Source organism: Protopterus annectens, chromosome 4.part1 (genome assembly GCF_019279795.1).
Source record: "Protopterus annectens isolate FY-2018-M chromosome 4.part1, PAN1.0, whole genome shotgun sequence".
Lineage (NCBI taxonomy): Eukaryota > Metazoa > Chordata > Ceratodontiformes > Protopteridae > Protopterus > Protopterus annectens.
Genome location: NC_056734.1, coordinates 481,174,651 through 481,201,499, shown reverse-complemented (window position 1 = coordinate 481,201,499; position 26,849 = coordinate 481,174,651). Strand labels below are relative to the sequence as shown.

Genomic DNA, 26,849 nt, shown 5'->3' with positions numbered 1-26,849 from the left:
TATCTCTCCTTCCCCTATCTGACCTGTGGTTTCGGGGTTTATGGATCTGAGGAGCTGGGGGTTCGGCGCCGACGGTTACTCCAACCTCGACGTCGGTCATTACCTTGAGTTTCTCAGATCAGACTTGTTGAACCGAGCAACTCTCGAGGCCGAGAACAGGGAGCTGGATCTGAGGGAACGGAGATGTCTTCAGCTCCAACTTTGTCAGATCCGAGCTCCTCCGGAACCCTGGCTACGTTGACCTCGGCCCCGATCTTCATGACGGTGCTAGAGAGAACTTTTTCCTTGCTGGTTGCCAAGGAGGTGCGCTCTCCTTTGGCCTTTGACGCGGTGGAGAGGGTTCTCTCCCAGGGATTGAGACCCCAGCCCATTAGCTTGGACTCCAGCCAGGCTGCCGTGGATTTGGTCAAGACTCCCATCAGCTTGTCCCAGGTACACCCTTTGCTAGAGGACCCCCAGGTGGATCCCACCGTGGAACCCCCCCGTGACTTATGAGCCCTCTTCAGAGAGTCCCACTGAGGAGGCCCCCTGTAAGCATTCGTGTAAGAGGAGGCACATGGACTCCCCAGAGTCCCTCACAGAAGATACTGACTTGGATGAAGGTGAGGGTTCCCCCAGGTCACCTCCCAAGGATGTCTCCTTTAGAGACATCATGGAAATCTTCCTCCAGAGCAGAGGTTGGTCAGCCCCAAAACCCTCTACGGACTTGTCAGTATTCCTGGAGGTCTTTGGCATGGGCCCATCTACATCCTGGGTGTCCCCTCCTGCAGATCCATTAGTGGATCTTATTACCACATGGGCATGGAAGGAGCCTGACACCATAGAGCCAATATCCAAACGCCCAGACAGGATCCTTTCTCCCCCCACAGACAGATGGTCCTGGTACAAGGGATCCCCTGTGGAAGCTATGGCGGTGGCAGCTGCCACCAAGAGAGAACTGGCTCAGGAAAGTTCTTCGGTCCACCCTCCTGACAAAGAGTCTAGGGTGTTGGATCGCTTTGGGAAGCGAGTCTTTTCTTGAGCTACATTTTCCATACAAGCGTTGAATTATTTGTCACATGTCATTCGACTCCAGCGAGATCTGGTCATGATATTCGCTGTGTCGCCCCTAGAGTCCTTGTCGCCGGAGGACAAGTGACTGTTCTCAGTGAAAATGTTGACTCTGAAATCCATTTCAAACACGTCCATGCATCTTCTTTCCCATGCCATGGAAGGAGCATCTAGGGCGGCTGGGACCGGCATAGCTATGAGGCGGCACGCATGGCTCAGACTATGTCAATTCGCGGACCCCTTCAAGGCGTCATTCACAAATGCTCCCTTTGATGGTTCCTCTCTGTTTGGGAAGACAGTTTGTGATACCTTGGTCCAGAGCGAGAAGGACGGGAAGACTCTGTCTGCCATCGTAGTCCACTTCTCTAGCCCTCAAAGATCCTTTTCTAGGATTCAAAGAGGGCAGAAGAAGATATGGTTCCGAAAATCTCAGTTTTCCCGGGACACTCAGGACAACTTGTCCCCTAGAGGCAGAGGGGGACAAGACAGACACCACACCAGAGGCAGAGGGGGTCCGAGGAACTTTGGGTCTAGGGAGACCTTCTTGGACAGACCCACGCAGCAGCCTTGAGGGGTTGCCCGACTGTCCTACTATGGAGACAATCAGGGGAAGATTGTCATTGCACATATAACGGCTTGGGAGTCTATCACGTTGGACCATTGGGTGCTCCAAATAATATCCAGAGGATACTCCAGCCCATTCGTTGCCCCACCCATCCAATCAAAGTGCCTCTTGGATGTTCCACCCGCTCAAAGGGAGGCCGCAGCGCATGAAATTTCAAAGCTACTTTACAATCGGGCCATCGAACCGGTCCCCCCAGATCAGTCCGGATTAGGCATTTACTCCAGGTTCTTTTTAGTGCCAAAAAAGACGGGGGACCTCAGACCCATATTGGACCTGTCAACCCTGAACATGTCTGTAGCCAAGCAGAAATTCCAGATGGTCCCCTTGCAATCCATTCTACCTTATCTCCAAGAATGCAACTGGATGTGCTCAATAGACCACCAGGATGCTTACTACCACATCAAGATTTGCAGAAGCTCCAGGAGATCCCTTCACTTCTGGCTGGGAGCCAATCTTTTCCAGTTCAGAGCCCTACCCTTTGGTCTCACCACAGCCCCCAGGGTGTTTACCAAAGTTATGGCAGTAGCAGCGACTCACTTGAAGCTTCAGGGAATTCAGGTGTTTCCCTACCTAGACGATTGGCTCCTCGCTGCTGCCACCAAGCATCTACTTTGCATGGCCAGAGACTCCTTCCTGCATCTTGCAGTCAATCTGGGGATTACCATCAACATCTCCAAGTCTCACTTGAACCCGACACAGACCTTGGAATTCATAGGGGCATGGTTGGACACTCTACTATTACAAGTTTTTCTCACCCAGGACAGGGCCCAGAACCTACGGGCCCATGTGTCAGTGATCCTCCCCCCAGGACACAAATGGCAAACGACGTTCTCCGAGCCTTAGGCTCCATGGCTGCAGCAATTTCAATTCTTCCATGTGCGTGTCTTCACATGAGGGTACTTCATTGGACCCTGGCAGTTCAGTGGTCTTGGTTAGACCTCCCCATGGACTACCCTATACGGATCAGCAGAGCCTGCAAGATTTCTCTTCTTTGGTGGCTCCAATCGCCAAAAATCTTGGCAGGTTTGTCCATTCTTAATATCCCCAGCCCAAGCCACAGTGACCACAGAAGCCTCCCAGCTCTGGTGGGGGGGGACACTTTTATTGAAGGACGGTCCAAGGCACGTGGTCCCAGACTGAGACCAGATTGCATATCAGTGTTCTGGAGATGAGGGCAGTGGTTTTAGCATTGCACGCCTTTCACGCTGTTCTTCACCCGGGGACGATTGCAGTTCAGTCAGACAACATGTCTGTTGTCCGGTACATCAATAAACAAGGAGGGACCAGATCTTACCATCTCTGCCGCGAGGCCATGAGAGTGCGGGAGTGGGCGATTTCCACCAGTCGGTTTCTGATTGCAATGTACATTCCAGGACGTTCCAACATTTTAGCGGACAGACTTGAGAAGGGCTATTCTAATGCCATACGAGTGGTCTCTGAAACAGTCAGTAGCGGAGGAAATCTTCCTCACGTGGGGTCACCCTTGCTGCAATCTCTTCACATCTCCTTCCAACACTAAGTGCAGTGAGTTCTTTGCTCTGATCCCCTCCCCAGGAGACTCCCCCAGAGACACTCTCGTCCATGCTTGGCCTCCCGAGTTACTGTATGCCTATCCCCCGCTACCTCTCATTCCGAAGTTTCTTCAAAAAGCTTACCGACTGGGGTGCAAAGTGATGCTCATTGCCCCGTTCTGGCCTCGTCAAGTGTGGTTCCCCTTCCTCTGGTCTCATGCTCTAACTCCTCCATGGATTCTGGATCCCTGCCCGGATCTCATCTCCCATCCGTCGAGCATCAGTCCGCCCGATCTGGACAGCCTCAAGCTGACGGCTTGGTTGCTCCAGTTCCCTTGATCGCTAGGACTCCCGGTCTATCATCTTCAGTAAAGAGTATTCTGGTGGCATCCCACAAATCTTCCACTAGGAAGGTTTATCACAGCAAATGGAAATGCTTCTCAATTTGGGCTTCTCAGAGAAACATAGATCCATTTACAGCCCCAGTTCCTGCAGTGTTGGAGTTTTTGTCCTATATTTTCCAACAAGGGGCTAGTTCCTCCACAGTGAAAGTACAACTGGCAGCCATATCTAATTTTCATGTCGGCAAAAATCTGAATGCTCTGGCCTCTTTGAGATTGTGCAAGGCCTTTCTAAAAGGTAATTTTCTGTTGTGTCCCCCGATTAAGAATTCTGTCCCTCCTTGGGACCTTACACTAGTTCTGCAGGCATTGGTGGCACCCCCATTTGAACCAGCAGCGTCAGTAGACTTCAAATTCCTGTCCTGGAAAACGCTTTTCTAGTGGCCATTACCTCGGCTAGAAGGGTTTCTGAGATCCAAGCTTTGTCTGCCGTGCACCCTTACTTGATCTTTCATAAAGACAGAGTTTCACTTTGTACGAACCCTTCTTTCTTACCGAAAGTTGTTTCTGAATCTAATATTAACCAGATGATTAATCTGCCTGTGTTCTTTCCAAATTTCCAGAACATGGGTGAATATAAGCTGCACTTGGTAGATGTTCGACAGCTTTGTTTCTTTTGCACAGGACTAAACAATTTCATAAGTCTGACCAATTATTTGTGTCCTTTTCTAGACCCTTTTTGGGCAAGGCCATTTTCAAGGTCTCCTTAGCTAGATGGATTACACATTGTATACTGCAAGTCTATAGGGATAAAGGCCTATCCCCACCTGGTCCTATTAAAGCTCATTCTACCAGATCCATGGCAACTTCTGCTGCTTTTTGGTCTAGGGTTTCTCTGGATGATATCTGTGCAGCAGCGACCTGGACAAGGTCACATACATTTCTCATTATAAGTTAGATTTGATATCTAGAGGGAGAGCATCCTTTGGCTCTGCGGTGCTCAGGAATATCCTTCCATGACCTCCCAGGAGTTTTGGTAGCTGGGAACTCTGTCCCACAGGTTGCAGATAAATGAAGTTAACTACTTCAGATAAAGAAGTTATGTACTCACCGTAATGTTCCATCTGAATAGTTATACTTCATTTTTTGCAACTGTCCCTTCCTCCTTCCCCCAAACCTGTTCTAGGTTAGCATTATTGAGTTGCTAATAATTTGATTAGTGGCAGACTCGATCTGAGGGAAGGTAGGAGAGGTGAGGGATTATGGGTAAGGGGGGGAGCTTGGAGCAGATGCTTGATAAAATGTTACCGGCTCGGATGCGATATGGATCCGAATACCCACAGGTTGCAGAAAATGAAGTATAACTACTCAGATGGAACGTTATAGTGAGTACATAACTTATTTTTATCAGCATATTTTAACTCCTGACTACTTTAGATCCTGAGGGAAGTAGATCCTTAACTAACCTCACTGCAAGTTAGGAACATAATGTTTTTATTTCTTTCATTAACATGGATGGCAAGCTGATCAAGTGGACCTTTTTTTGCCACAGTATCACCTCGTATGATTTTAAATATAATAATACTTTTTGCAAGTTAAGAAAGATAAAAAAATCCTTGAGACATTTTCAGGTATCTTTGTGCAGAGGTTATATATGTTTGCAAGTTAAGAAAGATAAAAAAAATCCTTGTGACATTTTCAGGTATCTTTGTGCAGAGGTTATATATGTCTTTGACTTGCCAGACTCAAGCCATTTCACCCAAAGGCTGAAACAGTAGTGCAAGATGGGCTGATGTCGCTTGTCACCGTGAATTATGTGCATGAGCATACAGGATCATATGCAGCCAACAGTCAGCACCAGTATTAGAAGAAAAGAAACAACATTAAGGAAGCACCCCTGTGCATAGACTAGCAACTTTTGCCAATACAGGTAGCAGGTGTCTTCCCATAAACAGCCATACAGTTCTTAGACCTCAGACAGCAGAATTCCGGGTGTCTGTTCAAGGGGTAGTGGAACCACTAATAGAGGTTCACAAAATGAAAATAATAATAAGAAGCCAAAGGTTGTGAGAACGGGGGTCATTAAACACGTGTGCACACATGCTCATGCACACACAGCAACTTACATATTTAAATGTACATGTATGACATAAGTGAACCACAAGCAAAGTTCTTGTGCAGGCTGAAACAAGACAGCACATAGACTGTATAGTTCCTTACATAATTTTTTGTAAATCTTCTATAACTGGATCAAAGGTCAGATTCTGGGTCCCAGAGTTAGTTACAATCCATTTTTGCTAGTGAAAGTGAGTAGTACCATGCATTTGTTACAAATGATGCAAAGGATTTTTTAAGTTATCTACTTCTATTCTAAGTTTTTATACAACATGAGCCAGTATGGGCAGTATTGTTGTATTGATTCTAAGGTATGTGTACTGTGAAAGTGATGGTGTTTTTGTTGTAGAAGTAATTAAAATATTCATTCTTAACTGCCTTCCTTAATTTTGCAAAGGCAACTTTTGTCTAACTGTATGCACTCTGTGTCTGCGTATTTTAATGTTATGTTTAGTAAGAAAGGATCAGTCACTAGCTGATATCAAAAAGCTTATTGTACATCTCCATTTTCTTAGTTTGCAGTGATGACCTGACGCACAAATTAAAAGGTTACACTGTGATGGATGAGGCTGAGCGCTATGATGCAGTGCAGCATTGCCGCTATGTAGATGAGGTGGTGAGAAATGCACCTTGGACTCTTACACAGGAATTCCTAACAGAGCATAGGGTAAGAAATAACCAATCCCCTTAAATTTTTAAGTTTTGCTTTTCTTCCTTTGTGTATGCTCATAACAGTTCTGCTTTATACTTTTTATTTTTTGGTTCATAGCTATGTAGTATGATGTCGGTCAACAGACTATTACAAGCCCAACAATAACCAATGGCAGTGGTTAGTGCTATAGGAATTTTCTGGTTTAGGGGCTATATGATATTTTGTTGGGGGATGTATATTTTGAAAGGAAACTGAGTGCTGGAAGCATACAGTGTAAGGAATTACAAACTAGTTTAAAATGGAATTAATAAATATAAAGTCATTTAGGTGTCCGATAGTAGTTGATGTTCATCATTAATTCACTAATGCAGTAGCCTTAGCTTTATGGTTTATATCTTTCCTATGATATAACAGCTGGTCAGCTTCCAAAGCTTAAGGGCACCTTGCACATACATAGACTTTGCATAGCTCAAACAGAGCTGGAGAAAATCAAAGGTATGGGTGCCAAACCCTTCAGAGCTTTCTTGACACCAAAGAGCCTTCCTCTTGCAGGTTGTCAAGGGCTGACAGTTGACTAGTCTTTCTCCATTGCTGGGCAGATAATTTCTCTTTTCAGGAGAAACTTCCACTATTACTTTTATGATGGAAATGGTACTTTTTACACTATTGTCTAGGAATTTGCTTTTTTTACTGTTGCGCGGCTTTTCTGTCAGTTTAAAAAACTATAGTTTTTGTATTACTTTCATTGAAAACTTTGTTTATTTTCTAAAGTTTACACAAATTTTTATTGATAAATTTTTTTTAAATTGCTTTTAAGGTCTGGGGCAAGTGGAAGCTTTGCTTGTCTTGGGGTTTTTAGTGTGAAAACACTGCTTTTTTTTTTTTTACCATTTATTGACTGCTGCTTTCATTTTTACCTAAGTTTCAGGCTTCCTTCTTGGCTTTGCCATGGAACAACTTACCAGTTCCTTGGTTCTTCATTCAGCCACAAAAAGAAGAACATTTCTGGACATTCTTTGTCTGTTCAGCAAGCTACCACTTTACTTCAGCTGCAGATGGCTAACACTGATTCCTCAGACCACTCATCTTCTTCCTTGGTTTCCTCTGGTATTGTTCTGTCATCCACAATGGAACAAGAGTTAGACACGTCCTCTATGGCTGTTAAAGTGTTCTTGCTGGACATGGGAGAACCACTGTTGGCAGTCTCAAGAGGAAAGAGTGGAGAGTGCTTCTCTGCCTAGCCGGACTGGGCTACCTGCTCCCTGATGTCCCTGACACAAGTCAGTCTGCTTCTAAGGAGATTCCTGTCAAAAGAAGCAGAAAACTAATTGTGAAGGTGTGATTTCAATTTCTTTGCTTTTTTTCTCGTCAGGAAACTGAGCCTGATTCTGAGGAGAGTATTTTTTCTGATTGTCCCTTAGAAAAATTTTCTTTTTCTGAAACTATTTCTGGGATGAACCACTTGTTTCATTGGGAACATACTGACATTCCAGTTTCTTTGAAAAATATGATTTATTACTACTGGAATGTCTTCAGTCTACTCCTGTTATTCTTCCATCCTTAAATTATGTTTTTATTACAGCTTGCAACATGCCTGACAGCTGGCATGCAGTTCCCGAATATGACAGTTAAATTGTATAAAGTTCCTCAGTCTTACAAATTCTTATTTTCTAATTCCAGATCTCTTCCTAAAGTGATTTCCTTGGCAAATCCTCCTGCAGCTAAACATTTAGTAAACGCTAATCCCACCTTACAGATTTATGAAAGACTGTATTTCTCTGACACTCTTAATTTTAGGGTACTTAATTGTCAAGATTACATGTTAAAGTTTTTGCTTGCTTCACCTGACAATATGAAGAACATTTTTAACACTTTTCCTTTTTCCTGAAGTCAGATCTTCTCTGAATACTCTTATTGCTTCTGATTCAAGTAACCAAACATTCTTTAAAGTGTGCCTATGACTCAATTGATGCCTGTTTCAGACCAGCAGTTATTGGGTCTGTTATGAGAAGCTTTGCATAGACCTTCTATTGCTGAGGTCCTGAAAAGCTATGATGAAGGGAAACTGATTCAAGGGCTGACTCTGATTTTCAGCCTTCCTTTTCCAGGTTTATTAAAAATGTCTTCTCTAAATTAGGATCTTTTGATAAAAAGCAAGATAAGCACACTCAGAAAACTGTAGGCAAGCAGAGATTCACAAAACTGTGGCAAGGGGGCTCCAAGAAAAAGGGGTGAATCTCGCAGAAAGCTGGACAGTTCAACAAGGCAGAATGACTGTGCAAATTTTATCCTTCTCTTTTCCACCCTGGCAGTCCTTTAAATCTTCCACCAAATGTGGCTCTCCATTTCTTACTTTATCATCAGTTAACCTCACACAAATAAGGTCTGAGAGTGCTCTAATAGGAGTGTAGATGTCAGTGGGAGTCCCTTCCTTTTCACAGGATTCCTCTTCGTCTACAAGATCAAACTTCTTTTTTCCCATTTGTTCTTCTTTCCTCAACAGAAAATGGGCTTTATTCAAGAATGTGTCTGGTATAAAAGAATGAAGCCTCAGTATTTGATCTTTGCTTTCTCAATCAGTTCTGTGCGTTTGGGTTATCTGCTGCTCCAAGGGTATTCACATAGTACCTGCACCAGTGATAGCCGGTTGTAGATTGACAAATACTCAAATTTTTCCTTATTGAGAAAACTTGCTTGTCTTTGCAGAGTTTTTTTTTCAAAGTGTCAGGAATCTTTCAGTCAGGTAGAAGATCTTTTAACAGAGTAGGTTTCCAGGAGAACATTCAAAGATCTTGTTTGACTCCTTCCCTCAGGGTTGTATTCTTGTAATGTCTCCAAAATTCTTCAGTTCAGAGAGCTGTTCTTCCGTAAGAAGGAGTAAGTCTGTATCAAGTTCTAATTTTTTAACTAAGTCCAGGACATCAACAAGGGAGTTTCTCAGGTTACTAGGATTAATGGAATATATGATTCTCATGATGATTCTTGCCAGATTACACATGAGAAAAATTCACTGTTTTTTTTTTCTTTTTAAACACACGGACCCAACTTTTCTCATTCTCTGGAATTTCAGATTCCAGTTTTGGGCTTTGTCAGAAAGGAACTCCACTGGTGAAGACAGCAAATGACACAAAATCCAGGTGTCCCATTTTCTCTTCCTATTCCAAATCAGTCTGCAAATAAGGACAACTCAGATTTTGCTTGGAGCACATTTTCTATGGGGATAGAAGTGCAAGGCTTGTGGAACTCTTCAGACAAGCCAGTGCACATAAACATCAAAATGATGTTGGCTGTTATCCATGCTTTAGAATATCTATCATCTGTGATCCCCAGAATCTCTCCAGGTGACTGTAGACAAAACCACAGTGATGTGGTACATAAACCCGGGGGGGGGGGGGCAGGTATTACCCTTTTACTTTTTGTACAGGCTGGCTGTGATGGCTTGGGAAATAGCTCTACAGAACTCCTTAACCCTTTAAGCATCTTACAATCTATCAAAACTTAAATGTAGTGGCAGGCAAACTGAGAAGGACCAGGACAGACCCTCGTATATGGAAATTGAATGAGGAGGTCTTTCAGGAATCGGTACAGTTGTGGGATCACCTCAGATAGATCTGTTTGCCTTCTGTCAAAACAGACAAGGAAATTCTGCACCAAGATGCCTTGCAGGCAGGCCTGGAAAACAAATATATTCTCATTCCCGTGGCAGAGGATGTTTCTTTGTGCATTTCCATCCTTTCCACTGATATCCCAAGGTAATTCTGAAGATTCAGAAAGACTCTTCAGAAATTATTGTGGTGACTTTTTTTGGCCCAGACAACATTAGTTCTCCCTAATTATGGACCTGGGGGAAGACAATTACCACAAGCTTTTTTCATTGATTGAATCTGCTCACAAAAGACAAGGAGAATTTAATGCATCCCAGTCTCAAGCAACTTCAGCTTAACTGCTTGGATGATTCAAGTTTGATACCTTTTAGACATCTCTTTCATGGGGATGTGCAACGGGTATTATAGGAGGCAAGAATGCCTCTACTGGAAAATCTTAACATTGGCTAGTGGAAAAGATTTTCTAGTTGGTGCCCAGCCAGTAACCACGGTCCGGTCAGGGATTTAGTACTATTAGTTCTTAAATATTTTTGAGTTACTATCTTCAGGCTTTTCTTATTTCTCTATCAAGATTTATCTAGTGGCCATTTCAATATGCCTGCCCCTGGATCCTCCCCTTTCCTCTCTGTTCTGGCAAAATAGTTTCTGGAGGAGCTTTTACATTTGAGGCCATCTCGAAAACAAATGACTGTTTCATGATATCTTAACTCTGTGCTGGAAAAGTTAACAGTGTCTCCATTTGAACCTGCTCGTCAGGTTGATTTAAAGTTCATTACACAGAAGACAGTACTGCTTATTGCTCTGACCCTTGCAAGAAGAGTATGAGTTGCAAGCTCTCATCGTAGGTGAACTCTTGTCTGGTATTCCATAGAGATATGCCCACATTAAGAAAAAAAAATCCCTCATTTATGCCCATAGTTGCTTCAGAGTGTGCTTGGAGTCAAGCCATCCATTTCCCAGTATTCTGTCCAGATCCTTATCAAAAGAAAACACACTGCAGAAGAAACACTCACTCCACTTAATTTAGTACTTTTTATTCCATTTCATATAAGAACTTCTTCAGAAACCTGAAAACACCAACATTTTTACACCACTTATGAAAAAGAAGTAGGTCACATGACCTTGACTCTCCAATCAACAATATTTTAAACTCCTTTGCGTTAAAATGCTCTTTAAAGAAATCACATCATTCAGTCCCAGGGAAACAGATTCTTAGCAACAAAGAGAAAGCATTCTACACACTCTGGAAGAAAGTAAGCAGGTGAGGTACTCTCTTGATAGATTAGCTGTGTATTTCTTATGATTGGACAATGAAAGTAAAACCTGTGTCAGAATAGAAGTATTTTGAGATGATTGCCCTCAGGTATTGTTTTTTGTTATTCTCACCATGGCAGATTTTTTTCTAGGCAGTCTCGAATCATGTTCTACTAGAGCTTGGCTTCCACAATAATGTACTGGAAAGGGGTGAACTCAAAGCATTCTAGAGGAAGAAACATGGTCATCTGTACGTACTTTTACAAAGCATTACAAACTGGTTTCCCTTTCCAGGTCCATGACTGGCTTTGCTAGGACCATTTTCTAGGGCTCCTGGATCCTTATCCTCTTATCCCTTTTCATCCCAAGTTGGTTAGGCTTTGGTAATCAACCCATTTAGTGAAAGGCTACTGCAGCAGTAAGAAAGATGAAGATAGTACTGTTGTGTAAGTTACACTTATACAAAAGTAGATGTTCAAATTCCTCACTGCTGCAATAGCTGCTCCCACTCTCCATTCCTCCCCTTCTATATATAGTTCATTGTGATTTAAAGTTATTTGCAAATGTGTATATCTTTTAGAGGTTCAGGCTGAGTAAGCTCTTCTCTCTGTATGGGTAAGAAAATCCTGAATTGTCTACACTCTAGATGTCTATTTCCATCCAAAGGATTTTCATCCAAGGGACTAGCCAGTCAACAGTCAGAGTGTAGGTGTGGGAAGGAGGCAAAGCTTTATGAAACCGGCCGGTTGTTATATCCTAGGCAGGATACAGCCCATATAGCAAAAGACTATTGCAGTAGCAATGAGGAATTTGAACAGCTACTGTTATGGTAACTCCAACTTACACAACTGTGCTTTCCTCAAAAGATCCAGAAGGACTTTTCAAAAGTTGTGTTGATGGCTCTCTTCTAGTCCAGCCAACAGTGGTTTTCCCTTCTTTTCAATCTGTCCAAGGGCAATTACCACTGGCTTTCACACAGACTAGATCAGCTCACACAAGACAGGGGATGTTTGATACATCTCAGTCTGAAAACTCATCAATTTATTACCTGGATGATAGATTTTTATATACCTTGTACAGCACTGCTAGAAAATCATAGATGTGCAAGTGGAAAATATTTTGTAGTTGATGCTAGTCCAAAAAACAGGGCCTTCTTCAGGCCTGTCTTCCTCTGGTTTTTGATTATTTGTTTGAGTCACTGTCCTCTAACCTTTCTTATTCCTTTATCGGGGTTCATTTGTTGTACATTATGTTTTCCATTAGATTCTGTTCTCTTTCTAAGCATTCCCAAAATGTACAGGTTTTGAAAGGGATATTGCATATGCCTCCACCTAGGAATCGGTGGCTCCTGTTTGGAATCTTAACTCTTTGCTTGAAAAGGTTATTTTTTTTTCCATTTGAACCTGCTCATCAGGCTGACTTGAGGTTTTTAATGCAGAAAACTGTTTTACTCATTGCTCTAACTTCTGCTAGGAGAGTAATCTGAGTTACAAGCATTTATGGTGAGTCAATTGTACCTTATTTTTTCACAAGGGCAGTGTTTCTGTGAGACCTACCTCTTCTTTTATGCCTAAAGCAGTTTTGAGTTTACTTTTAGCCAGACTGTTGATCTCCCTTTATTCTTCCCTAAATCTAATATCAAGGGAGAAAATGTTCTTCATAGTCTGGATATCCACAGGCAACTTAGATACTACCTGAGGAAAACTCAAACCTTCTGGGAAGCTGATCAGCTGTTTGTCTCCCTATGAAGGTAAAAGGAAAGGACAGCCATCGTCAAAGCTTTTTCTAGATGGTTGTTTCATGATGTTGTTTTTTGTTATACTCATCATCATAAGCCACTTCCAGGCAGGGTTAAGGGCCATTCCACAAGGGTTTTTGTTTCTTTGATTGCTTTCTGGAAAGGGGTGGAATCTAGAAGTATTCTACAGTGGCAACCTGGTCCTCTGTACATACTTTTGCAAACTCGCTCCATTTCCAGGTCCAAAGCAGTTTTTTTTCTAGGACCAAGGACTCCTTGATTCTTAATTATCCCCTCCACTTCTTAGTTCTGAGCTGTGGTAATTGACTGAAATAGGTTAGGCTACTGCAGTAGTGATCTAAATTTTGAATGTTGTGCAGTTGTGTAACTAAGTATAAAAGTAGATGTTCTAATAGATCACTGTTGCAGAGGCCACCCCCTCCCTGCAGGACGTTTATTCTAATCGGTATTCCGTTTGAATTGCCAGGGTGTGGATCTTTATACTCTTCTGTATATATTTTACTTTTGTTTTGTTTACCTTAGCATTATTCTTTCATAGCTCTTCCCTTCCTAGTCACGAAGCTTTGAATTTATTGTACACTCTAATTGTCTTTTTATATTTGAGCTGCCTTCAAGCTCCTGACAGTTAGACTATGTGGAAAACACCCTTAAGCATTGAAAGCTGACTGGTTACTGATGCAGGCCCCAAATAGCTTTTGGATTTATTAGGATATGTATTGTTACATTAAGTTTACTTACACAACTGCACTTTCTTCTCTCAGTAGAATGTGGACTGCCTCTTTTCGCATCCACCTATCATATTCCAAACAATCTCCAACAGAATCTGCTGAGTCATTACAAACTCACTCCTCTGTGAGCATCACTGTATCACTCTCGAAAAGCCAAATAGCTACCCATGAAACAAATAACTGCACTAGTGTTAGGATCCCAAGTCTGCAATCTGCTCTGACTCTAGACATTTACTCCCCTTTTCGATAAACTTGTTTAAAAAATCTCCTCATACTAGTTGAGGCACTAGTCCGAAGCCTCACCAACTCTCATTATCCCTAGAACCAACAGTGCTGCACATGCATTCTCCTGTCAAGTGCTTACTCTTTGACTAGCTCTCCCGATCGAGCTAAAGGAAACAAACACATCAAAATTCAGAATGCAACTCAAAAAGCATCTCTTCTTACAATTCAAATTCTCCTCCATCAATAAAGGATACAGTCATCAAACACAGTATCCCTTCTCCTTTCAACTTCTGTTCTCACAGTGTTACTGACGGTTGACCCACTTTAGAAACTAATCAATATATTGTACATGGCACTGTTCTTGTTTACTAAAATGTACATTTACAGTTATTCTATGTAACTAATCTAATTTATTATTGCTTACATTTCTGCCTTTTTATGTGTAAAATGTTATGTGTTTCACTTGGGCTGAGCCTGTAATTGGTCAGTATTGATCAGTGCACTACGCTGGTAAACAAATATATATAAATTTCTAAATAAAAGTGCCTCTTGATACTAACTAGTGCCCTAGTGTTAAGAGCATTCCTCAGTATGCATTAATAAATGGTTATGCGCACAACATTTCCAGATACATAAAACTGCTAAAGAATATTTCTTTTCTAACTTAATTGCCGAGTCTTTTTTAAGGCATAATATTGCAGTAGGTTTTACGTAGATAATATTTTTCACCAGATTAGTGTCAAGGTAGATTTTCTAGCAATTTCCTTTGGAAGTTCATGCCATTCTTTGTTCATTTTGCTTAAAATTCTGGCAGTGTAGGCTGTTGTGATAAAAATATACTGTAAAGGTAGTTATTTGGGTAAAATGGATTTCTGAGGCAATTCTTACTACAGTGGTTTTAATTTATCATGTTCATTGTTTAAATTTCACTAATCTGTGGATCCTGTTGGATGGCATACATTACTAAAAATAATCTTGTCTACCACTGGTGCTAGTTAGCACTGTGATGTTTAGTCAGCTTATTCTCCCTTCTATGACTGTATTACATTCTTCTTTTGTGTTATTGCCTTTGTCTTTTTGTTGTTTTTTTTCTACACTACTTTCTCTCCTTTTCCTGATGTTTCTAACTTAATCCAAATAGAAAGATGCTTATGAGCAGCTGTGGCTGAGTATCTAGAAATGCATCTGTGGTGTAGCCATGGCACAGGCTATCAGTATCTGTTCTGAACATTATACCAAGTGTTGTGCTCCACTGAAACATTTACTAAAAGGAGGGTTATGGATAGGATAATCTAAGATGTGGCAGACTGCATCTTTTTGGGCTTTTTAGTTATGTTGGAAGCAGTATATGACTAAATCATTAGGTCACTAACATGCTACTGCTTGTGACATTTCAGCCCCACTACTTGCATTGTTTTGCATTGCAGATTCATGATTGTTTCTTTATTGCAGGTGCAGGATTGGACAGGTTTGCTGCAGTGTTTACATTCAGATTTGCAGCCCTCAGTCCATCCACAAAATCCAGGTAGACTAGATTTATGCCTTCAGTTAATGTGCTAGACAGATGCTATCTTGCCAGACGTATTATACACAGAACTTTAACAATCATCTTTTGTCAACTGAAATTTGCTCTGAGTCATATTTTAAAGCTTTTGTGGTAATTTTCATCTTGTCTGATGAATTAAACCTTTTATTCTTGGATTTGAAGACACTGCCTCTTGTCTTCATTTTGAGCATATTTATGCTGACTAGAATGAAAAGTTGTCTTCTGTTCTGGTGATTCTTGCCAGAGTTAAGATTGTATTACCAGTCTTTTATAGACTCTTGCTTAGAGATCTGTGTTTAACCTGTCAAGTCATGAAAGATCCATCCCAACTTATTTTGACCTCCTGTTCTTTCAGTGAACAAATGACACCTCAAAAACATGGTTAAGGGAATTAAATCTTCATAAACAGATAAGTAAGACATGTTAATATAGGTGTATACTAGGCTAACGACCACTAGGGCCTGTTTAAGCCTTGCCAAGGAACCAAATGAAATGAATTAATGACTGCCTCTGTCCATCAGAGACGGAATAGCCAGACCAGGGGTGAATTTCCCATTACCCATCCTTTGATCCAATTTGCACTTAAATAGGGATAGGGAAGAACTTTGTTTCACAGAGAGTGGGAATTCTCTGAGAAACTTATCTGTCTCTCCAACATGTCCTGTTTATGTCGTAAGCAAAATTTAGGTCTTTTAATGTAGTAGTTTTGACAATGTTTGTTTTGCGGATGTGCCAAAGGTTCATCAAAACAGGGTCCAAGAATGCCTTTTATGCCAGGCAAAGATCACCTCTCAGAAGTCTGTATGATACTGAGAAAAGAAATAGGGCTTTGAGGCAATTGGTGTAGATGATTGTGCTTACTTCCTGTATTTTTTTTTGTAAGGAACCTTTGTGGACTTTCCAGTTGCTGCATGCGTCTTGTCAATACATGCCAAAGGGAACATTATACTCTGTGATGGGTCTGATGAGGGCTAAGTCCAGTGGTATGATGCGCTCTCTGAACCTAGTTGCTGTGCCCTTGCTTATAAGATGAGCAACAGAGAAGGATTTTCTTATTGCTTTGTACTCATGTTGGTCAAAGGCTAGGTTACTATTTACATGACTCCCAGATCCCTGACTAGTGAATCAACTTTTAAGGGTGTTTTACTGATGACATAGTTACTCAGGATGGAAGACTTTCTAAATGGTACTATAATGCATTTCTTGGTATTGAGTTTTAAGCCATGTCTTTGGCACCAAACATTTTTATGTGTTAGCCCTTCCAGAAGGGTGTTCTTGTCTTGGGGAGGGGGTGCAGTGACTGCTCCCTGCTTGCAGTCATCTGCGAACTTTGTTAGCCAGGGGCATTTGATCATAGGATCACAAGCTCATAAGAAGTTACTAGGCTATTGGCCCTGAGGCCCTTACAAACCTAGTCCAGAATTTAGCTCATGTTCCAACAAGTTAGCACCATATGGGCCTTTCCAGTACAGACACAGGTGAAATCCCAGGGGTGTATTTTCTGTTCCCCATCCAGTATTCCAGGTTACATTTAAAAAGAGTTAATGAGGTACTCTGCTTGATGTGGAGAGGGGTGAGTCTCTGGGACACAAATCTGTCCTGCCAGCAAGTCCTATTGATGTCACAGACCAGGTTGAGGTTGTGCTTGTGGGTTACTCGAGTGGAGCTTTACTTGCAGATATGCAGCAGTCCCATCAAGGTGGGATCTGAGATTGCTTTGTATGCCAGACAGAGGTCACCTCTGAGAAGTCTGTATAAGACTGAGTAGAGGGACAGGGCCTTCAGCCTATCTATGTAGGGTAAATATTTGAGAACATGGATTCTCCTGGTGAGGAACCTCTGTGGTTTCTCCAGCTGCTGCATGTGTTTTGTGAAGTACATGCCAGAAGGGGCATTGTACTCAATAATGAGTCTTATAAGGGAAGAATACAGTCATGTGACCTCTTTGTCCCTGGATGAGATAACCTTACTAATGAGGTGGGCCATGTAAAACGCTTTCATACAACGGAGGCAATATGGTGGTCAGAAGTCAGTTTGCTATCAACCTGGGTGCCAGAGTCCCTCACGACTGATTGCTTGCTTAATACCTTGTTATTAACATGATAATTTGTGGGAAAGTCACTCTCTCCAAAGGGGAATACTGATGCATTTTTTGGCATTCAGTTTGAGGCTATGTTTCTGGCACCAGTCATTTGCTTGGGTGAGACCCTCTTGGAGGATGTCCACTTCACTGGGGAATTGATGACCGTGCCCAGCGTGCATTCATCTGCAAACTTGGTCAGCCATATCCCACTGGTTTTGGCCTGCACCTCAGGAAAGTATATCCCAAACAACAGAGACCCCCAAGACCGATCCCTAGGTACATTGCTCATTACGGGTCTACTGGTTGAGGTGGTTTCCCCTATTTTGACTATATGGGTTCTGTCAGTGAGCCAGTTTGCTATCCATCTGGTAACATACAGATTGATGCCTAGTTGAGAGAGTTTTTCTATTGTACCCAAGTGACCAGGTCAAGGTAGGCAGTGTGCATAATCTTCCCCTCGTCCATGGCTTTGGTGACTGTCTGAAAGAAGTCAACCAAATTTAACAGGCATGACCTCCCCTTGATGAAACCAAACGGTGTAGGATCGAGTGTTTGGAGGTTTCCATTGTCCTTGTTAATGAAGTCCATGATCCACTCTATGGCCTTGCAGATCAGGCTAGTTAGGCTGATGGGTCTATAATTTCCTTGATCAGTGGACGCTCCACCTTTGTGCAGAGGGATGACAGTGGCTGTCTTCCACTCGGCTGGGACAAAGCTTGTACTCAGGCTTTGGTTGGATAGGGTGCCTAATGGTGCTGCACGTTCCTTCCTGAGTTCATGTAGGATGCAGCCTGGGATGTTATTGGGTTCCATGGAGGTTGTATTTTTTGCCTTTGAGAGGGCAGTGATGCGGGGAGGAGGCAGGTACTGGGGATATCCTGATTTACTGATGGGGGACAGAGCGGTGAAGTTTTCACTGCACCTGTCTGCCAGCAGGTTTGCTATATCTACAGCATTTGTATATGTGGTGTTCTTGACCACCAGTTCTGAGCAGATCTGAGTGCTTCCTTTAAGACTGCGGGCATATGTGCAGAAGGCCTTATGATTGTCTTTAGTAGATGTGGCCAGTTTGAACTCGAAGTTTGCTTTGGAAGATTTCACCAGTGCTCTTATTTGCATGTTCAGGCTAAGGAGAGCTTGCTTTCAGTTAGGCACCTGCACAGCAAATTTTTTCCTTTTATTATAGAGTTTATGTATTGCAGATGTCCACCAGACATATTTACTATTCCTTAAGGAGGATGATTTTGTCATGTTTGGTATTCCTGATTCCCTGCAGCTATATAAATACTTGTATAGCACATTGGTGTAGGTTTGGACATGTGTGCCAGTTCCTGTGGAGGAGGAGTGGGCTGTGAAGATGTTTATACCTTCCCTCAGGAGGTTGTAATCAGCTGTGGAAAAGTTTTTTGTTTGACCCTAGCTAGAGGGGGGTCAGCGGAGATGGTGACTTCGAAAGTGACCACTTTTGTAGTCAGATCTTACCAGGGAGGATGACACTGTAGGGATGCTGCAGTGGTTATTCATGTTGGTTAATCCCAAGTCCAAGGTATTTTCACCTCTTGTGGGCGTGTTGACCAGCTGGTCCAAGGCATTTGCATTGATGAAATCAAGGAATCTCTGGGCATTTGTGTTTTGGCATGAGTAGTAGTTTTAGTCTATGGTTGGATAGTTAAAGTCACCCAGGATCAGGGTAAAGAGTTGAATCTTGATAGATTTGAAGAGGTCCAGATAGGTGGAGTGGGAATCTTGAGTCAAAGTTGGTACCCGTAGCTAGCTATGATTTGAATTAGGGGTCTTGTCAGTGTTTCCTGTGCATCATACCGTTTGACCAGCCTGGAGGAGTGCATGTCTTTTATATGTATTGCAACTCCACCTCCTTTTGCTTTGCTGCCCACAGTTTTGGGTCTGAATGTATGATAGGATGAGTAACCTGGTATGTCTGGGGTGCTCTCCGTAGCTTTGAACCAGGTTTCTGTGACAGAACAAATGTTAGCATCTTCCAGGGTTAAGAATGCTTGCAATGAGTGCAGTTTCATGTTTAGACTCCTAACGTTTAGCAGCATGATGTATAATTGTTTTGATGACATTTTCATGTTGATAGTTTTGACCTCATGGCATTGCTTAAAAAGGCACTATGGGGCAGGCAAGAGCCTTTACCAGAAGCCTGAAGCCTAAGGGGGACAGATGCAGGCCATCTCTGGCAAAGCATCGTGGTTTGTCAATCATGTCTTCCCAGGCTGTTAGGTACTTGATCCCTTTGGAATGACACCAGAAACTAAGCCAGTTAAAGCCAGTAATTTTCTGTTTCTGTTGAGGCATCATTCTGGGTGACGGTAGAATGCTGCTTAAGGCTAGGAACATACCTGCCTGGGACACATTCAGCAAGCTCAATCATGTCTCTCTTCATATAGTCCAGAGAGGTATGTCTCCAGCCATTCTCGCCAACATGGACTATAACACAGTCATAACAGTAACTGTTGTTGAGAGACTTGAGTGCATGGGTAATATGGCAGATTTTGGCACCTGACAAACTAACCATCACTTTCTCCTTATCCAGCCTGGTGCGGGGCATATCTGTGTGCCTTACAATGGAGTCTTCTATTACTAATATGTTGGGTTTACATTTAAGCCTTAGTGGCTGTAAGACACAGGTGTATGGACTGTGTGTGGTGTGGTGGGGAGTGGAGTTTGCAGCTGTTTTTGCCTCGGAGATCTCTTTTGTTTGGGTATGTTTTTGTTAAAGACCACCGCATATGTGGGTGTGTGTCATGTAGGTGTGGATGGTGTTTGAGGAGCAGTGTTTGTGTTGACAACCTTCTCAGTGCCAGATATACTGGCTTGTGAGGGAGAGAACATAGACCAGTGATGGCAAACCTTGTGTGCCAAGAGCTTTTGACACACCAAACTTAAGTTAATTCAGTGCACTTCACGTGAGCAATGAATGCAAAAGCAGTGTCTTTGGTAACTCAGGTGCTGGTGATCACTGACATGTGTCACCCAAAATGTCATGGTGTGTGTCTTCTTTGACAAGTGCATGATAGGTTCACCATCACTGGCATAGACTCTAGATTCTTAATGTAATTGCATCTCTCTCACAAATTATATTCCTAGGTGGTAGTAGTAGAGGGTTGTCCATGTACATGATACAGTTACTGCACTGTTTCAGGATGCCCATATCAGCCAGACTGGCAGGAGAACGCATAGGAAATTGTCCATCCATATTTGTCATAATCTGAGGGAGAGAGGCCAGAGAGAGCTAAGAGGGAATGGAAGGTCTAAGAGTAGTACTACTAGGTGATCACACAAGTGCTAGTAAGGGAAAATGTGTAGCTGGAATACCTCACAAAGGGTTAAAAACAGTGCAGCTACAGTGGGTAACATGCAAACAAGCCCAAACCAGCTCAGACATGGGGTTTAAATACCACAAAAAAAATAGAAGATTCTCTTAACACAGAAATCTAGCCAGTCCTGCTAGTCCCTGCTTTCTTTGTCAATCATCTTGTGCCAGACAAGGTCCAGGCAGCCCTGCTACTTTCACTAGCAGAGGAGATAGGTCCCTACCAACACAAGATGACTGCCAGAAACACAGAAGGCAAACACAAGATGGCTGCTAAAAACAGTGAAGGCAAAAAAAAAAATAAAACAAAACCAGCTCTGGATGCAGCAAACCTGTGTCCAGACTGTGCTACTCAATTTAAGGGTTACGAACACAGTAAAACTCATAAATAAGCACAGATTAACCACTTACAGACAAAAACAGAACTCACAGTATGAAAAACATTGACATTTTCTTTGACATCCAAGAAGTAGATGCCATAGAGGAGTGGACCCAGCACACAGCTGTGGAGGATTCCACTGGTGATCTCCCTCTTTCTGGATGTAGCCTCACCGATTTTAAATTCCTGGGTCTTATCAGTTAGCTAGCTACCTATCCAGCATGTTATACACAGTTTTATGCCTAGTTCTTTAAGTTAATTGACAAATCCCTGAGTAGGGTATTGTATCAAATGCATTAACAAAATCTAGGTAGGCTGTATGCACCATTTTCCCCTCATCCATTGCCTTAGTGGCCTTTTCAAAGACGTCCACCAGGTTCCATAAACATGACCTTCCTTTGACAAAGCCAAACTGGGATGGATACAGTGTCTGAATGTCTATGTCCTTGCTAATAATTTCAATGATAATTCTTCCCATGGCTTTTAAATAAGACTAGTCAAGACTAATGGGTCTGCAGTTTCAGGATCTGTTGAAGGTCCTCTCTTGTGAAGGGGGATGACTGTTGCAGTCCTCCATTCATGTAGGACAAAGCCTGTTTTAAGACTGTAGTTAAATAATGACTCCAGGGATCCTGATAAGTCAAATATGAAGCTATTCAGGAGGTATCCTGGCATGTTATGGGAGCCCACTAAGGCCATGTTCTTTGCTTTAGTGAGTGCAAGCCAGTACATGTTCCCTAGTTATAGTTTGTGGGAGTTATGTTTGAACTGAATTTGTCTGTAACAGATTTGCTATATCGCCAGGCTTGGTGAAAGTGGCACCATTAACTGGCAGTTCAGCACATTGCTGTGCGCTTCCCTTAACGTTTCTGGAGGGCTAGTCCAGGGCTTGCTTCTAGTAGGTATAGCAGCTTCTATGCAGCCATTGACATGGTGGTTCATTGTGTCTGAGAGCAATTCAGCATAGGCTGCTTTGTTTCCTGGGTTTGGTGGGGCATTGCATTTTGGCAAACCATCACTTTTATAAGGTAATTTGTCTTGAAATAGATCCTAACTGTTACTAGTTTTAATAGGATTAGACTATGGAGTTGATTTTGAAGGATTACGGTCAGATCTCACCGGGGCAGATGAGACATGGGGGAGGGGGGGGCAGTGGTCTCCCATGTTTGTAAGCACAAGGTCTAGTATGCTGGAGCCTCTAGTTGGCATATTCACTATTAAGTCAAGGGTGTTTATGTTCACGAAGTTCAGAATCCCTGTGCCCTTAGGTTTAAGGCTGTGTGGGATTCTCAGTCTAGAGTGAGGTAATTTAAGTCTCCCATGCGTAGGGTGTTAGGTGTGTCCAGTAGGTCCAAGTATGCATTTTTAACTTCTTGGGACATTGAGAGTGATCTATAGCTGGCCAGGATATGGTATGGGATTTTGTCTATAGTGATCTTCACATGGAGGAACTCTAGCACCTTGGTGTGCTAGATTCATATCCCAAAGTATCCCTCAGCTCTGGAACAAAGTTCCACTGCCTGTCAAGCAAGTAGCACCCTTGCTACCTTCAAGGTGTGCCTAAATAATTGGATGAGCAGCCTCATATTTTCCCTAGTCCATCTTATCTTGCCCTCTTTGAGGCTGAAGGGAACTTTTGAATATTTTTTTTTGGCTAGGCTTGTATGGTCCACAGATCTAGGTTAGCACTTACCTATGAACCTTTAAAGTAGTTGTCAAACACATGAAAACCTGACTAAAAACTGGCAATGTGTTTGAGCAGTCAAAACTATATTTAGTCAGGAGATGTATTTAGATCAGATGCCATTTTTTTCCATCAAGATCTTTCTCAGTGGTTTCCATTTTTGGCCTAGTTATCCTACTTATTCCTCTCTTGTGAACAAGAGACAGACACTCATCAGACCATTTGTGAGCCCTTTGCTCTATTTGTTCCCTGGCTGGAGAGTCTAATCAGCCTATTTGTTCCCCTAAAGAGGCAAGAGCTAGGCTGTATGGAGTGGGCAAGACTGACAAACCCAATGAGCTTCACTCCTCTCCCCTTGGAACTCCAAATCCTCATGGTGGCTTTCTAGAGTTACAGTAGTTCTACTCAGCATAGGGATAATATGTGCTTTCTCTTGCCTGCTTATATGTGCCCCTGGGTAGTGTAGTGCTTCTTGTAGGTGCCACCCTAAGTTGCAAGCCATAACCACCTCTCTTCCCCCAGGATGGGTGAGCCAGTAATGATCGCTTACTCCCATCATCCACCTGCCACTCCCTCCCAAGCTTGTGCTGCTAATCAAACATGGGTCTTCTGGGATGCAGTCAGAACTTCATCACTCTGTGCTATAAGAGCCGGCTTTGCTTTATTTTTATATTGAAAAGTTTATTTCTAGAAAGCTGTTGCTCAAGTGATATGTGACGAGAAGTTATTGACAGAAAGAACTTCAAAGATTTTTGGAACAGGGTCAGAGCTATAAGTACCAAGCTTGCATATTTCCAAGACATTAGCCAGTTATTAATTTCAAGCACTCATTATGTAGGGTGTGTTCTGAGGTGCCACAACTTCAGACTTGCCCATGTTCGCACTTATAGTTTTGCTGTTCTGAGGATCTCAGTTACAGTCCTTGCAATTTCAGCTGGAATCCACACAGGCTTCTCTGTAGGGTCTGAGGGACCATGACAAAGTCTGTTGACTCTGAAACAGACAAGGCTAATGAGTGCTTCTCACCCTGTAGCTGTCCAATCCAGGTGACCCTCTTCTTTGGAGAAACTATAAAGCTCAAGATGTGCTGTATTGACTGGTATCGGGCTTACAATCCTCCCCTTCCCCCATCCATTTCTCCTGTGCTAGGAGTGGCTCCAGTCATGCAAGTGGTATTCAAGGGTCTGGCAGAGTTTGGCAAAGCTTTTCAGGTTATGAAGAGGATAATATCATCTCCTTTGAGAGTTGACACACAGACACCACCATGGGATCACTTACAACCCATGAATCTGTCCTTTTCTCCTCCGCCCCAACACGCATCCGTGGGTCAGAGCTGAGGATCAGGCCTCAGAGCTGCTGCACAACAACAGGATGAGACCTCTGAGAAATCCGAATATACAACCCATGATGTTCCTTGAAAGAGGACATAAAACAGGAGGTGCATTGACATCCAGTTGGAATCCTTCACATCTGACACTGACTTGAAGGATTGAAAGTGTTCTCCCTAGTCCTCTCCCAAAAGCACCACTTTCAGCAAGATCTTTAAACTCATGTGGCAGTGGAGATATTGATCCCATCCCCCCTTTCAGAATGAGGCAGTTTTCTTTGAGGCCTAAGGCTGGATACCCTCTACTTCTTGCATGGTTTCTTCAGCAAATAAATTAATAGAGCTGGCTGTTGGGAGGTCATGGCAGGAGTCTGGCACATGTGACTTTGTACCTTGGAAGATGGACAAAATTCTTAAGCTCCCTAAGGACAGACAGCTTTGTGCCAAAAGTCTGTTAGTTGATTTCATTATTGTGGCAGCAGCAAGAAAACCAACCAATGGTACAGCTGTTGTCCATTTGCCCAACAAGGAGTCCATGGACAGATTAGGGAACCAGGTGTATGCTTTTGGCATCCTCGCTCTTATAGTCTTGAATTACACCACTCACATGAACCATTTTCATGGAGATCTCGGGCAACAGGCATTTTGCCACATTGAGAAGGCCCCCAACATCGGACTTTGGAAGCAGTTGAAAACATTCCAGAGCAAGATGATTAACAATTCTGTCCTCTTCATGGCTTATGCACAATGCAGCTGATGGAATGCCTAGGGCAGCCAGAGTGGATGCTGCAGTGAGACCTCAAACATGGCTGCATCTGTGCAATTTTGCAAACAATCTTTAAGTCCTTTGCAAATGCCCACAGTGATGGTATTGTCATTGTTTAGTCCCTCAGTGAAATAAAAAAAATGCAGAAGTGTGAACAGGGTGGCAAGACTTCTGTCCTTGAAGTGAGGTTTGAGGCTCCACAGAGATCATATAGCTGTAACAAAAAGGGGCCAGTCACTCTGGTCTAAAAAAAAACAAGTGGTCAGTTGTTCGAACCAACTTTTGACAGGGGGTGGTTGAAATAGAGCTGCCCTCTTCAGTGAATGCAGGCCCAGAGGTTCCGCACAACCAAGGATACACTGAACCGTTTTCTGACAGACATTATCATCCTCAAAGGGCTGCCAAGCTGCTTCCATCAGGAGGCAGTCACGGGTCACTTATCCCTATACTGTTATGCATGGATGGCCATCACTCAGGACAAATGTGCAAGTGAGGTAATATCCAAAGGATATTCAGTATCTGTTTCCCAGCCCCTCCTCTAAAATCAAATTTCCACTTGCAGATGTACAACTCCATAAGTAAGAAATGTCAAAAAGGGAAATTGTTTCTTTACTTCAGAAAAAGAGCCATCCAAGAGATCCCTCCAGACCCAAAAGTGTCAGGATTTTATTCGAGGTTCTTATTGATTCAGAAGAAAACAAAGAACCTCAGGCTTATATTGGTCAAATGAACATCTACATTAAAAAGCCCTGCTGCAGGGTGTTCATGTTGCAGTTAAATTTACTTTGCCACAGAGCAAATAACTGATGTGCACAGTAGATCTTCAGGATGCCTTCCTTCACATTAAGATAGCCAAAGCATCTTGGATAAATCTTAACTTCCATGTCAGACCAGTCACCTTCATTTTGGAGTCCTGCTGTTCAGTCTCAGCACAGCCCCCTGGGTTTTCACCAAGTATGTGACAGTTATAGGAGCTCACCTACATCTTCAGAGAATCACAGTCTTCCCTTATTTAGATGACTGGGTTCTAGCTGCCTCAGCAGTAGCATCTCTGATTAAAGCCAGTGACTGTTTGCTCTTTCTCCGTTTGCCCTTGGGCATTTTAAGTAAGCTGTCAGAAGTCTTTCTTGTGTCCAACCTAAATTATTAAGTTTATCAGATGTTATTTGGGCACAGCCACTTCATTAGTGACTTTTCTGTTGGACAGAATTCAGAGATTATAACTGGTCACCCAGATCTTTCTCCAGGCTTCCTGTCCTATAGTTGCATTAGTCCTCAAGGTTGTAAGTATAATGGCTTATTCTATCGTAATGCTACAGTTTGCTCACTTTTATATGAGAACTCTGCAGTGGCTCCTAAAAGCTCATTTTTCTCAGCTTTGCCAACGTCTGTCAGCTGTAGTAATTTTAATCAGTCTTTTCAAACAACAGTTACAATGAAGGCTAGATTCCACTTGTGTGCTTTCTGGCAGACAATTTGTTCATCAGCCACGGATGCCTGTTCCTTGGGATAGGGGTGCATTACAAGGAGAGGACAGTCCAGTCTTATGCAGTCCAGAAGAGTCCAGTTTTCACATCAATATCCTTTAGATGTAGGCAGTTATTACAGCACTACAGGAACTTCAGGATTACCTTCCTCTTGGGTGATTCCTATCCAAATGGACAGTATGACTGCGGTTTGGTACATCAGCAATTAAGGTGAGGACTAGGTCATATCCCTTATGCTGGTAAGCAATGAGGGCTTGACAATTAACGATAGCCTTGCGTTGTTTTCTAATGTTGGTGCACATCCCAGGGTTGCTTAGTTGCCTTGCAAACAAAATAAGCAGGTCGAGCCTAATGCATTACAAGTGGTCTCTCAAT

At 42.7% G+C, this 26,849-nt stretch overlaps 1 protein-coding gene across 2 annotated transcripts in view; it reads left to right on the top strand.

Annotated features, from left to right (window-relative positions):
- Positions 1-26,849, top strand: part of PCYT1A (phosphate cytidylyltransferase 1A, choline) — an 872,556-nt gene that overhangs the window by 440,447 nt on the left and 405,260 nt on the right. For both annotated transcript variants that reach the window (XM_044070294.1, XM_044070293.1), the window contains one exon: positions 6,158-6,309. In XM_044070294.1, the coding sequence (XP_043926229.1) occupies positions 6,158-6,309 (152 nt within the window). The remainder of the gene's footprint in view (positions 1-6,157; positions 6,310-26,849) is intronic.